At 36.8% G+C, this 14,423-nt stretch overlaps 3 protein-coding genes across 3 annotated transcripts in view; 1 reads left to right on the forward strand and 2 right to left on the reverse strand.

Moving 5' to 3' along the window:
• Nucleotides 1–14,423, reverse strand: part of LOC134825041 (uncharacterized) — an 852,482-nt gene that overhangs the window by 75,629 nt on the left and 762,430 nt on the right. The gene's annotated exons all lie outside the window — the stretch shown is intronic.
• Nucleotides 686–6,004, reverse strand: LOC134819452 (zinc finger protein 91-like). The gene is made up of 2 exons (XM_063829412.1): nt 5,938–6,004; nt 686–5,784 (listed from the first exon to the last, which is right to left on the reverse strand). The coding sequence occupies exon 2, from the start codon at nt 4,767–4,769 to the stop codon at nt 1,812–1,814; it is 2,958 nt and encodes a 985-aa protein (XP_063685482.1). The 5' UTR covers nt 4,770–5,784; nt 5,938–6,004; the 3' UTR covers nt 686–1,811.
• LOC134825061 (WD repeat-containing protein 1-B-like) lies at nt 11,854–14,381 on the forward strand. Its single transcript, XM_063837185.1, has one exon. It carries the CDS (start codon nt 11,868–11,870, stop codon nt 13,677–13,679), a length of 1,812 nt encoding a protein of 603 aa, XP_063693255.1. The 5' UTR covers nt 11,854–11,867; the 3' UTR covers nt 13,680–14,381.

A 14,423-nucleotide genomic window follows, 5' to 3' on the forward strand; every position in this document is an offset into this window, starting at 1 on the left:
AAGCTTTAGGTGGATGTTTAGAAATACCAAATCTCAACAAAGCTTTAGGTGGATGTTTAGAAGTATACCGCGAGACGAGGGAACAAAGTTAAATGGATGATTGTATGCTCAGGAGGGTCACGAGATTACAGGGTACAAAGCATTAAGTATGTACATTGTCCTTATTTATCACGCCAATGTTAAGATAGCTTTAACAGAGTTGAGATTTCACTGTCAAGATTGGGAGCAAGGCCAGGCGCCTGCGCTGTTTATAAAAATAGTCTATGAAAATATGTAGTTTGTAAAGGGTGCCGAGTTGGGCAGTGAAAACAAATATAGTTTCTCTAAACAGTAGCAGGTGAGCACTTGAAACAGCTGTGCTCGAATTATTTAGTAACATGATATCAGCAGTAAGCACACGTCAGGGCCTTTTAATAGGTAGGCGGTGCACATTTCGTTTGGTATTATGTTCACGAGGTTGTGTTATTATAACCTTGTAAGTGCACGTGGGCATTTTATGGCTAAGTTATAGATGCAGTGGCTGCTATTTCACGAATTATAGAATTATTGGGTCATTAAGTACTGTATAAGTATGAGATGGACTCAGGACAAATCGATCTGCAATGCTGTAAATGGATAATGATGAAAATTTATATTTTTTTCTGTATTTTCAGGCGAGTCGAACAGGAAAATAAAACGGCAAAATTGTATAATATATGGTAAATTTGTAGATTATTAAATTACTATAAATGAAGTTAGTGGCACGAAAATTGTAAACGCTTTGATAATTTAAATTGTATTTGCAAAGATTTTCAGAAAATTATATAATGGTTGGAAATCGTATACAAATTTTAGACTTCAATTTAGAAAACATCATTAATTTTCAAGTCAGATATAGTATAATTCTATAACTCTTTACTCGCGTAAATAAGTAAATAAAGTACTATCACACACCATTATGAATTATGATTCGGGAGGACCTTCATCTTTAATTGTCTATCTGAGTCTAAATATAATTCATTGATCACATCATGCATCAAAAATCACCAAATATGGTCCCATTACTATTGCGGACGGTGACAATTATAATCATAGTAAAAATAATCAAATCAATAAAACAAATTTTAGCAATTTATGAGTTCTTAGAATTTATATCTAAAAATGAGTATTATCCCACATTAAATTTTTAAATATAACAAAAAATTTGTTGTGTAACTAAACGTGAATTGTGATAACTAATGTACTAAACTGGTAATATTATAGTTTACATGGTATTATATAAACTGATCAAATTCTAGAAAACTGGATAAAATTCCCGTCTGTTAGTACTAATGAAAAGTCGGAAATTCGTAATTAGAAAAATTGAGATCACAAATTTAGCAATACTAATTACCTATAATAATTATGATCACACATCATTGAACCGTGTGCTTTACTGATTATGAATACAATAATTGGTTATTAGTGCGATACATCTCCATTTGTATCAAATTACACATATTATATCCACTATAGTGTAAATAGACAAGTCTTAAGTCTGTCAGATTGGATATTATTATTATTATGTAACTTTCTAACTTAAACGTATTCAATATAATAAAGCTATAAAGTTGTGCTCATTCTCACAAATACATATCATTATTTGATCTAACAATTGCAAGCAAATAATCGCCCTAATGAACAATTATCATTACACTCTAACACACACACACACACACACACTGCATTCATAATGAGTACACTTAATTTCCTGGCCAGTTCCAGGCGATATGTTGAATTATCAATATCAGTCATTACTATAACCAACAGCTAACCCTAACCCTGCACACACATTAGAAGCTGATTTCTTCATCATCGTTGTCGTCTAAAGGCGTAGAAACATTGTCTGATGTCACCACCTCTTCCAATACAACCTCCTCCGTTACAACCTCCTCTATGATCATTTCCTCAGGCCCTGAAGTGGAGGGAAGATTGGAGTCATCTCTAGGCATCATGACTGGTACTGAAGAGAAGGCGGCTACTGAGGGGAAGGTAGATTTAACATTGTAAGGAGTCGAAGAGGAGAATGGGCGTGGGTTCATCCTGAACATGGTAGGAGAACTGTAGAGCAGGGAGTCCTCCAACGAGGAGTCTCCTTTCACTCCTGTTATCTCCTCACGACTAGTTTTAGCTTCATTTGGGTGCACTCTTGACAGGTGAGATTTGAGGTTAACCCACCGGACAGTCCGATAAAGACAATGAGGACACTTTAAGGAGTTTGGTGCCAGATGAGCATCTGCATGATTATTGTAAGCACTTATGCTGTTGCTTTCAAAGCCACATTCATTACACTTATACTTCTCTGGTTTGGCGATTACTGCCCTGGAAAGAGAAGAACTAGAGTTCGAGTCACCAGAATCATTTCTCTTTAGAGGTCTTCCAAGGGGAAGAATCACTCCATGGGCCACTTTAACATGTTTTCTGTAACTTTGTCTGTTGATCGTTTTGAATTTACACTGATCACAATCATAGCACGTATCACTCTGATGAGCCAATACGTGGTATTCTAACTGTTTGGCATTGACTGCTTGGAAGCCACAAGTTTCACAAATATACTGATAATTTATTGGAAGCTTAGGTTCCTTGTTGAGGACTTTCTGTTCGATAAGAACCTTTTCTTTGAGAGGGTGAGCAACCAGGTGAATGTTGTAAGTTTCGAGACTGCTTGTCTTAAATGCGCAGCATGGGCAAATATAGACCAGATCACTTTCACAAGTTGACCCATTAGAATGATGTTCTTTAGTTTGGTGGTCCTCAAATAAAGTTTTTTCTTGAGTTTGAAAGTTACACAAACTACAAACGTAGAACTGGTCTGGAGTATGTGTGGGCAGGTGGTCCTCCATCTCCAGAGCAATGTCAGTTTGGAATTCACAATCCTTGCAGAAGTAAAGCTTGTCACTTCCTTTACTCAGCCTCTTCTTGTCGTGTTCAGCTTCGTACTCATTCTTTGCACCAGGGTGAGCCTGCTCCAAGTGATTGCAATATAGTTTGTAATACATACACTTAAACGGACACAGGGTGCAGTAGTGATTATACTGCTTTTCCTCTTTCTTGAAATACCCTTCTGGGGCATCGTGCTTCACCACGTCGTTCACTTCACGAGGATGATTCTTTGCCATATGTCCACAAATAGAATGATAAAACACTGTGAGATACAGGCAGTGCTTGCATTTGTATTGGTTTTCGCTGCTATGAGCCTTCTGGTGACTTTTAAATGAAGGACTGTTTCCTGTGGTGTACTTGCACTTGTTACACTTGTACAGTCGGTACTTCAGCTTGCTTTCAGGGTGATTTGTTTTAACATGGGACTTGTAGCAGGAGGAGGATAAAGTGATGTAATCACACAGTTCACACTTTATTGCTTTATCACTTTGGTGTGCCTTGGCATGCGTTTCCATAGATTTCGGATAGATTGTGGTAAAACTGCAAAGTTCACAAGAATAACCACTGTCTTCCTCTTCATCTGAATCTTTGTCTGAACCCTCTCCGACCTTGTTCTCACTCTCATCTTCAGCATCACTGTCATCATCTTCTTCATCAGATTGCCCTGGCTTTCTTTCCGGAAGTAGCTCTTCATCAGGATGCTCTTTTCTCATGTGACTAACATAGGATGTATGTTTTACTGTCAAATAATTACACTCTTCTGTTCCACAAGTGTATGAGTACTTGCTGTCATGAGCTCGGGTGTGATTTCTGTAGAATTCCATTCGCTTGGTCGTGAAATTGCACTTTTGACAGCTGTAAACCTTCTTTATAGCATGCTTTTCAAACAAATGCTTTTCCAGTGAGTACTTGTGAAGAGTCAAGAAGTAGCAGTGCTCGCATTTCAAGCAGCTTGGGTTTCCATGACACCGGAGATGGACTTCAAGAATTGCCTCTCTGTTGCTAGAATAAAGACACTTGTCACATTTGTACAATTGTCTAACGATAGCTGCAGGTTCTTCTTTGCTTTCTTTTGTGGGGGAACTTTCGATCTCAAAGGAACTCTGCTCTTCAGGATGTTTAGTGGACATGTGGGTGGCAAACTGCCGTTGACTTGAACTAATAAAACTGCAAAGTGTACACTTGAACGCATCAGGATCTTTATGTGCTTGAAGATGAGCTTTGAAATTTTTAGACCTATTGGTAGTGTATTCACATTGGGTGCACTTTTTTACCAGAGTTTCAGGATGCTTCAATTTCATGTGCTTTCCTAATTTAATGTGTGAAACTGCAATGTAGTTGCAGATTTCACAATGATAAAATCTACCCTCATCATGGTCGATTGTGTGCTTCCGTAACTTTTCCTGGCTGTTAGTTTCGTATCCACATTTTTCACATTGATGCTTGTACTTTTCTAGAGGGTTCCTCTTCATAGAAACCTTTTCTTTTGGATGGAACTTATTCATGTGCATACGGAATGTTTTGAAACAAGTGTTTATGAAAAGGCAATGGGGGCATTTGTAGTTAAACTCAGCATCATGAGAATTAATATGCTTCTCAAGATTCTTCTGATGTCTTGCAATAAAACCACATCTATCACACTTAAAAAATTTAAAAGTGAGACTACCACTTGCCTTTTTCTCACTCTTAGCTGGAGATTTTGGTTTAGGAAGCTTACTTTGCCCATCGATTTTCTTCTCAGGATGATGATGAGAAACATGCTTGTTCATAAAATACCAATTTCTTGTCTGAAAGTCACAATGATCACACTTGAGAGACTTGGGCATATGAACCTTTTTGTGATTCTTAGTGCCAAATGATTGCCACATTCATAAGAACATTGGTCACATTTGTACTCAAACACTGGTAAAAAATCTTTGTTTTCAATGCCGTTTTTTAACACTTTCCAGTCTGATGCAGATGAAGAGGTATGAGAACTTTTCATGTGTTTCTTTACCAGAACTATGGAGCCAGTCTTGAATTCACAAACATTACACTGATATGAAACAGAGTTGATGTGGCTTTTTCTGTGGCGAAGATATGTTGCATTACTAGCAGTTTTGAAAGGACAATCACTACAAACAAACTTCTTTTTTCGAATTTTGAGGATCGGTTTTGAGTCAAACGTTTCTTCTCTCGACAGTTCAACTTTAATAGCAGGTTCAAGTCTGGGCCTTTTATTTGGATTGTGTGTTTTCACGCCTCCAGGGTGTTTCCGTTTCATATGCTCATGAACATCAATTTGAGATTCAGATGAGTATTCACAATAAATACAGTCAATGAGACAAGGTTGTTCTGATGGCCCAACTTCGTTATCATTTTCATCGTTATCATTAGGATCAGGTGCCAAAACTTCAGGGTGATAACGGGAAATGTGATTACTGAACAAAGAATAAGACTGAACCCTGTAAGTGCAGTGAAAACAACTATAGTCCCAGACCACACTGTGACGAGCTGACATGTGTTTTTCAAATTGCTCACTAGAGTTACAGAAAAAATTGCAATCACGACAGTCATATTCACTCGATTCACGTCTGTCATTCTTAACATTGCTGTTGGATGATTTTTTGGCACAAGGAATAGAATGCTTTGCCAGTTCGGATTGAGAAGATGAAACATATGAACAATGAAGACAGTTAAACACTTTTTCATGTCCAATATGTGTTTTGCAGTGCTCTTGAAATTCGTCAAAGTCTTTGGATTGATAGATGCACATGCTGCAAGTGAAACAATCAGGAAACTTTTCGGCGCATTTTGCAATATGAGCAGTAAATGTCACCAGTCGATTTGCTGAGAAGTTACAAAATTCGCAAATATAGAAATCTGCTCCAATATTCTTACCATCTGAAATAGTTCATTATCAAAGATTGATTGAAGATACCGAAATTCACATGCAAAAATTGCTTAAACTCCCATAACGGCAAAATCTGATTCCCAGCCAAAAAGTTCACCCTCCCAGTCTATAACTAAAATTGAATACCTTCTTATTTTATTTACCTGGAGGAACTTCGGTAGTTGTCATTGTGAGTCAGTTAAGTGTACAATCTCATTGAAACCATTTCCTGCAACAACAATTTGATGTGATATGGCAATGTTGGATGTAAGGCAAACAATATCTACATAGCCCTACTAGTAGAAGATTAGATAACACCTTTTAATTATAATTACAATTTCACTTTAGAAATAATATATTTTACGCCAATATTGTACAGTTTAAGAGTGTTATTAACAGGAATTTTTGACCATTGACTATTCTTGCCTTACCCAACAAGCGTCTATTCTTGAAGTTTGAACATTTCCTGCCATAATTAAATTTTAATCCTGTCATGAAGGATGAAAACTATTGGCCATAGATCTGCTGTTTTCTGACAAAAGTGCTTAAAGACCACTGGTTTATAAGTACTTTGGTTACATTTTTGACCAATTTCGGCATTTTAGACAATCCCAAAAGGAGTGTTTTGAGGGCCAGTGATTAGTTCTAATGGTTTTCAGGAATAGGTCTTAATCCATAAAGGAAATTAGGGTGGAAAAATCCAGAATTTCAAAAATGATCTATGAGCACATTTGTCCGAAAATGGCAGAGATGAGGGTTGATAAAAGACTTCAAACGTCTGCTTTGCATTTCATTGACTAGTCTATATTATAAACTCTGTGTAGCTACACGTTTATTTCGGTTTTTACACTTCTGGGATAATCCTAAACAAAGGAATTTGCGTTTAACTGGCATGTCACCCGACCGAACTCCTTGAAAGGAAGCATTTTTACCTTTTCATGGTGCCGGGGTGATCGGGAATCAGCGTAAAAAATACAAGGATGTAGGTTACTTTCATGAGACTAGGGCCCTTTCACAAAAATAGAATTATACACCTACACAGATTGGTCCAATTCTAATTGGTTCACTCGCCAGTACACTGCTGATTTCATGTTTTACTAGCCTGTCATGTGACCAAAACAGTTTTTTGCTCATAACTCCTCAGGGAAGCATTTTAACCTCATGTCATGGGGGGATGTTTTGGAATTGGCATCGAAAAACACATCGTTGGATGCTTCTTTGATATTGCATGTGCTCAGGGCCCTTCTGTAAATGATTCAAGATCCTTGAATTTAGTGGGACCAATTCTTATCGCCACTCAACAGTAGCGCATCACTAACTTTTTCCTACAATATAGCCCAACAGATGCTGTCGAGAAATTTAGATCTGATCAACAGTTTGGGAATGTTCCTTTTGAGGAAATGTAAATCATCCTCTTACAGCCAAGTTCCACGGCTCAGTTTTGCGACCAGATTTGACTCAAAACTCCGCGAAAAGAGTTTTGAAAGGCAAAACTCCGCGAAGGCAGTTTTATTTACAATGTACGTTCCCACGGTTGGTATTTTTGCACGCAGATTTGCGCGCGCACGTGGGCGCATTATAATGAAATGTCCCACGCGAGCGCCCAGGTTAAAACTGCTTTCACAGAGTTTTGGGTCATATCAAAAATATTTCTCCATGCGGTGAAATATTTTTTCCCGATCCATGACTCAAAGTGCCGAAGGCACAAAAGAGTCAAGGACAAGGGTTAGCGATCGAGGTTTTTTTTGTATATGGTAGCTTTGCGACCGTGCGTGCGTGCGTGCGTACGTGCCCTCGCCCCCAGTCTAGTTATCGCCCACGTGTCTGCCTGCGCAAAGTTATTTTGCGCGATCATCTGAATTAAACAATTGTTGGCGCGCGGTGCTGAAATGTTCAAGTACATTGTTAATTTCACCATGTACGCATCCCGCTAGGGACTAATTGATAGCATTGTATTATTATTTTGAGTTAGTATTACTATTTTGCACAGATCCGTGTCAGGTTGCATAAACAATAAACATATGGTTACATAGAAATATACACGATTTTCAAATTCAATATAGAATTATATCAACTGGGCGGCGCTCGGCCTGTCACTCCGCCATATCTGCATGCTTATAAACAGCAAAGACTGGGGTCCCCAGGTGGTATGGAATATGATAAAATACTTCATCCCGGATCGGGAAATTGAGCGGCCAACAACAAAAGAAAAGCGGCAGCATTTCTTGTTGAATATCATTTCCGGTCGCAAAAATGTGAGAAAAAATGTGAGCAAATCTGGTTGCAAAACTGAGCCGTGGAACTGCAGGCTTACAAGTTTAACTCCTCTACAATACATTAACTTTGGATAATGAATTTCTAACAAAAATGATCTCTTGGCATTGATAATAGTAAGCTCGAATGCAAAGATAGCACAAACAGAATCTGGATTGTGTGGCGATAATTTAAAAAGTGACAATTTGATAAGTTGATGTAGTCTCAGGTAATAGGTACCCTTCATAGTTTCCAGATTATTTGGCAGAGTTTCTCCGGTAACACGACTTATGTCCGGCAGCGAGACTTGTCTGACAGCACTATTTTTTTGCATAGAAGGTTCTCGAGATATAAACCACTGATCTGGAGATATTTTCTTGTGTTTGAAGTTAAATTTATAATTTGGTACATAGAAATTTGCCAAAATTTCCACAAATTATCCGTCTTAAAACCATCTTACTATCTGTAAATTTTCAACAAAATCGCACAATAGTATCTGAGAGCAACTACTGTCTGGAAAACCTAATTTCTGAGTCGGACAAAAATCGCCAATCAGTTTCTCCTTGTTATTGTAAAACCAATACATGATCCAGGGATAAATTAATTCCAAATGAGGACCCTGCCTAAAGGTTTGGAATCTAGTAGTATAGTACTAGACTATACTAAAGTTAAAATTGTAAAACCTACTGAAATGAAGCTACCCTTAAAATACAATGTCAGACAGCCACACAAGCTACTGTTCCATAACCATAGCCAGTCTATGGGATTGAGCCGAGTTCATTTAAAAAATTTCACGGTAGCGCTCGATTTTTTCCTCATTCTTAGATTTTTATAGTGCGCGGCACTCCAAAAATCGAAACTTTCGCTTTCTTTTGATGACATTATATTTTAAAATAGTATAATCAGTTTATATTTTAATATTGTTGATTTAAGAAAATATGTTTTGAAATACAGACTACAGAGACTGCGCTTGTAAATAATTAAATTTTTGTCATTTTTGCGCAAAAATTTTAAATTCGAATTTTTCAAATTTTGACCAATTAATTTCGTATTAAAATCAACAAATATGGCCTTACTATACTGGGCGGCGCTCAGCCTGTCATTCCGCCGAATCTTTATTATTTTTATGAACATAATAGCCTGGGATCCCCAGGTAAATGTGGCCAATTAAGAAATATTGATTTTTAGAATTTTAAGATTTTCGTTTAATTAAATTATTTAATTTTAGCTAGTGAAATTATTTAAAACTTCAAATGTACTTACTTTGGTCATGGTCCAAATTAAGGTTTAAATGTAGGTTTTAAAAATGAAATCGGGTCACCTGGTGAGTGATGACCCGGTTTCACATTTAAAACCTGGATTTGGGCAAAGTAAGTACTTCCCTTTTTTACCTTCCAGAAGAAAGTGGCGCGCAACACTTAAAAAATATACTTCGGAATTTATATTAGACTAGTATCACCCGTCTAATAATAATAACATAAATTTTAAAAATGATGAAGATAAAATGCATATTGAGTTAAACATGAACAGTAATCCTAATTTAAATTATTCTTTGGATGGTTTTATTTAGAAACCTCAGAAATGACGAATTTTATTTATAAATAACAGAACTGACGAATTTGAATGTTGAAAGTTGTTGTATTTTACGTAAGTCATGTCTTTGACAGGAGATGAACAAATAAAAGTAATTACATGTTTATCTATGCTGTGGGATATGTATACATAATAAGGAAGCTGTCTTTAATTTGAAATCCTTCGAATATGGAATAACAGGGATTTGCTCTATCCGAAGCCCTTGCGCTTGCAGCAGCTTGTGGCCCGCAGTGGTGCAAAATGATATGTTAGATGTTAGACTTATTAAAAATCCTTAACTTTTACTGTTGTTATACATTCGATTAAATCAAGTGATGCAATTGGCAGAGGACAATACACAGGTAAAGGAAATTTTCCACCGGTACCAAAATTGAACCTAAACATGATATTGGTAATGTTAATGAATTGTATTGATTGATATGTAATATTTAGGCCCGTGGCCATTTTACACAAAATTAAACATGATATGTTAGATAGTCAGGAATTGGATTGTTAGAGATCAGAGATACAACTGTTCTAATATTAATTTACAAATCTTTAATGGTTAAGAAGTTACATTTTCAATATTGTTTACGGTTGTGAAATCCATCTGCTGCCCATGGAAGTTGACGAATCATCTTTCAGTTGGAAGTTAAATTATGACATCACATCATCACACATGCTTAAGAAGTATCATCGCACTATATGAAAGTATATAGAATAAGTATTTCCCCATCAACATTAAACATCTAGTACAATTTTATAAAATATTATCGGATACATTATATTTTAAAAACCGACCTAAGTAAAACAAAATTTAAATAAAACAAAATTTAAATCTATATATAACATTATGCTTCCCATTGTTTTTAAGGTTTACGAAATGTTTCTTTGCCACATAAGGATGAAACCAAAAATAAGGACAACATAATATTTTTATTTGTTTTCAATCTTACTATCACCAAGATGTAACTAGGTCGAACGGAGAAATTATGTCTCACACAGGAATTAGGTCTCACCCAGGCATGTGATATATATATATACAGGGTGGGCCAAAAGTCAGTACCCATATGTTGGGTCTTATACCTACGCTGTGTTTTATATTTGAGAGTTGTTGCTTTGCAGATGGCATACAGTACCTACTTGTTCGAGGATTCCGTCGCCAAAATTTGAAAATTCGAATATTTTAAACCACGCCCATTCAATATTAAAACACCTATATTGTTCTCTCTGAACATGCTGGACGCCTAATTTTTTCAGAGAAGGTAGATTATTAAATGTTGCATCTAATCTGAAAAAATTATGTAAAACGAATTTGAAATGACGAAGTTATCAAGCATTTTGTGTATCTCGTTAATAAAATTGACTGGGTGATTATGTGACACCGTGACACGACACCTTAATTGGGCAGCCTTAACAATTCCCATAATGTTAAACGGGGTGGTTAACGGGGTCACCTTATCACGTGATTAGGTAAGCCAATCACCTGATCGCACGTAATGAATAAACTCGTTATGCTTCGTATCTCGGTGATCTGAGAAGCTACAGCTCTCATTTTTTCAGGACAAACGTGATTCGAATTGCCAAACACTATTCAATAAAATTTGGCTCGATCCGACCATCCAAACTATCAAATAAATGCGAAAATGAACCTTATTGTTTTTTAAATGAACACGAATATTTTTCGATTTGACAAATTCCTCGAACCAGTGGTAGTAGTAAGTCATACTAGAAAGAATTATTTCAATTGGGCACTCAGTGACTGAGCTATTAAGGACAACGTATGGGTACTGATTTTTGGCCCACACTGTATATAAATACATTAAAAGCCGCCCCTGCTTGAGACCTAATTCCTGCATGAGACCTAATTTTTCCATTCGACCTAGTTACATCTTGGTGACATTAACTGCTTCCTTCGGTTTTAGAATACCTTTAAATTATTCAGTGGCTAAGTAGGACATGGTTCAGATATTTTTAATATCAGTAGATCATGTATGGATATTGTTTTAAAGATAAAGTGCAATGTTAAAAGCTATAAGTTAAGGAATCTTGTTAATTATTTATCTAATTGTGGTGCACAATTTCATATTTTTATATTGATATACGTAATTTTATTTGTTGTAAAACAAACATTGGGATACTCAAGGTGGTAATTATATTGGCCACTAATCAGTTCTTTATTCACAATAATTGTATAGTATTTAAGTAACAATTACCTTTTATACTTCATCTTCCTACTATCTAAATCTATACTTTCACAGTTGGACTAATGGATAAGTACTCTCTGAAATCGATATTTGCTCCCTTGCCGGTGACTACCCGTGGACAGAACTTTCACTTGCAATGTGATCCAAAGAATGAAAAGTTACTGTACTGCAGTGGGCCAGCTGTTGTTGTGAGGGACATAGCTAATCCATCAGTTTGCTACACCTATAATGAGCATCCTGGTATCCCTACAGCTGCCTGCTTTGCTCCCTCTGGCTTCTACATTTGCTCTGGTGATAACCATGGAAAGGTCAGAGTGTGGGATACAACTCAAGAAACCCATATCATTAAATACGAGGGACATGGCCTCAGTGGCCCAATCAAAGATATTTGCTGGTCCCCTGATTCCAAGCGTATCCTTCTTGGAGGAGCTGGCAGACAGGCTAGAACCCACTGCTTCTTATGGGATAGTGGTTCATCCTGTGGCAAACTTCATGGCCATAGCAAAGATGTCAATTCTATTGCACATAGCCCTGCTCGTCCATTTAGAGCTGTCACTGTTTCTGAGGATTACCAAATTGGTTTCCACACTGGTGTTCCATACAAATTTGAGAAGGTCATTACTCTTCACAAGAATTTTGTGAACAGTGTAAGATATAACCCCACTGGTGCCAACTTTTGCACAGTAAGTAGCGATAAAAGAGCTCTGTTGTTTGATGGGAAAACAGCAGAACATATAGGAGAGTTTAAAGATGAAAGTGGAGTTGCCCATAAAGGTGGGGTGATGGCTTTATCTTACAACTCCACTGGTACTCAACTGATCACTGCATCAGCTGATAAGACCGTTAAACTGTGGGACTGTGAAACACAGGCATGTATCTCAACTCTTGAAGTGGGTCAAGATTTGAATGATCAGCAGTTGGGCTGCATTTGGGCTGGGGCATTTGCTCTCTCTGTTTCGTATTCAGGAGATATTAATTATATTGATTTGAATTCAAATGCAATCACCAAAGTACTCAGAGGTCACCAGAAAAGTATTGAAACGATGGAGGTTAAAAGTGGAAAGGTCTACACTTCTAGTTTCGAGGGAAGATCGTCAATTTATGATGCTGAATCTGGAGATGTTAACTACTTCACTGGAGCCATTCATAAAAGCAAAGTCCTTGACACAAAGATAAGTGGTGATACAATTATATCTGTGGACAATTCCAACAAGATTCTCCGCACTCCACTCTCTTCCTGTGAGATGGGTGAAAGCAGCTCATCTGTCCCTTCAAATGTTAAATACTTTGATGTTCACTCTGGATCTGACACTGAAATATATTCTTGTGACAACACACTGGTTATGTTCAAAGATGGAAATCAAGTCTTCAGCCAAGAGCTTAAATATGACCCTAACGGATGTGCTATTTCTCCATGTGGAACTGTCCTTGCTGTTGGAGCCAAAGAAGCTCCTAAGTTGTACCTGTACGACATTGAAGGAAGCAGTTTTGTGCAACGTCAGGAGATTGCACTTACTGCAGCAACCACTGAAATCAAGTTCTCTCCAGATGGAAAGCTTCTGGGGGCAGCTACTGTAGGAAGAACTGTTCTGCTTCTTGACGTTGAGAAAAGCTATAAACCTGTTCAACACTGCTGGTCGACTCAAAGCAAAACAATGTCTTGCTCTTTCAGTCCTGATTCACGGTTCATGTGTGTTGCAGGAGTTGATACCAACATTGTTGTTGGGGATTGTTCTCAACCTATGGAGCCTGCTATAAAGATCATAAGGGCTCATCCCTTAGGTACAATCAACAGAGTCCGCTGGCTGGACGAGAAAACCATTGCTTCTTCTGGATCTGACATGCAAGTGAGACAACACACCATCAACGTTTAGAATTTGAACTCTTCAAGATTGGGTTTTGAGGACTGAGTAAGGCAATTAGATTTTTGGGCCAATTTTAATAGTTATATAATGCATTGTAACATTGTAAGTTATGTATTTGGTATCACAAAAATTCACTGATTCATACATCTTTTTACTGACGGCTTTTTTCTATTTGTAGTTTATGTTTTGACAGAAGACGTTATGCTGGCATCAGGTTTAGTTAGATGTGTCTTAGAATTAGCAGTAGTCCTTCTATAATTTGGAGGTATTTCGGATTTCTATAAGTGTTTTTTTTCTTAGAAACGATTTTGATTTGTCTTCGTATCAAGATATTGCAAGGTTCTGTTAATATATTGTTATTGGTTTTCAAATACCTAAACTTTGTAAGGAAAAGTAGTGTTTTTCACTAACATTTTGTAAGATTGATTACGTACAATCTATTATTTTCTTTTGTTTTGCTAAGTTTAGTTGTCAATCATTTGTGACCTGCAAGTAATTGTGATATTAATTAAATCGTCACGGGATTAAGTTTTTGTGTTTTTGAGGAAAATTACAATATTTTGTGGAAATTCGAATTAGGTCGGGAAGATGACATTTTATGATTTGTAAATCGGCATTTTTATCAATATCTCGAGTTTTGAGAATTCGGAAATTCATTCATACTTGTATATTTTACTAATTGCTTATAATGCCAAATTTGAATTAACAGCATACAGTTTATGTTTTGTGTCATAACATTTAAATTCGAAATTT

Source organism: Bolinopsis microptera, chromosome 1 (assembly GCF_026151205.1).
Source record: "Bolinopsis microptera isolate Bmic1 chromosome 1, MBARI_Bmic_1.0, whole genome shotgun sequence".
Taxonomy (NCBI): Eukaryota; Metazoa; Ctenophora; class Tentaculata; order Lobata; family Bolinopsidae; genus Bolinopsis; species Bolinopsis microptera.

Bases quoted from the DNA above. Each gene is read 5' to 3' on its own strand.
- LOC134819452 (XM_063829412.1), bottom strand. From the start codon at position 4,769: ATGTGGCAATCATTTGGCACTAAGAATCACAAAAAGGTTCATATGCCC.
- LOC134825061 (XM_063837185.1), top strand. From the start codon at position 11,868: ATGGATAAGTACTCTCTGAAATCGATATTTGCTCCCTTGCCGGTGACT.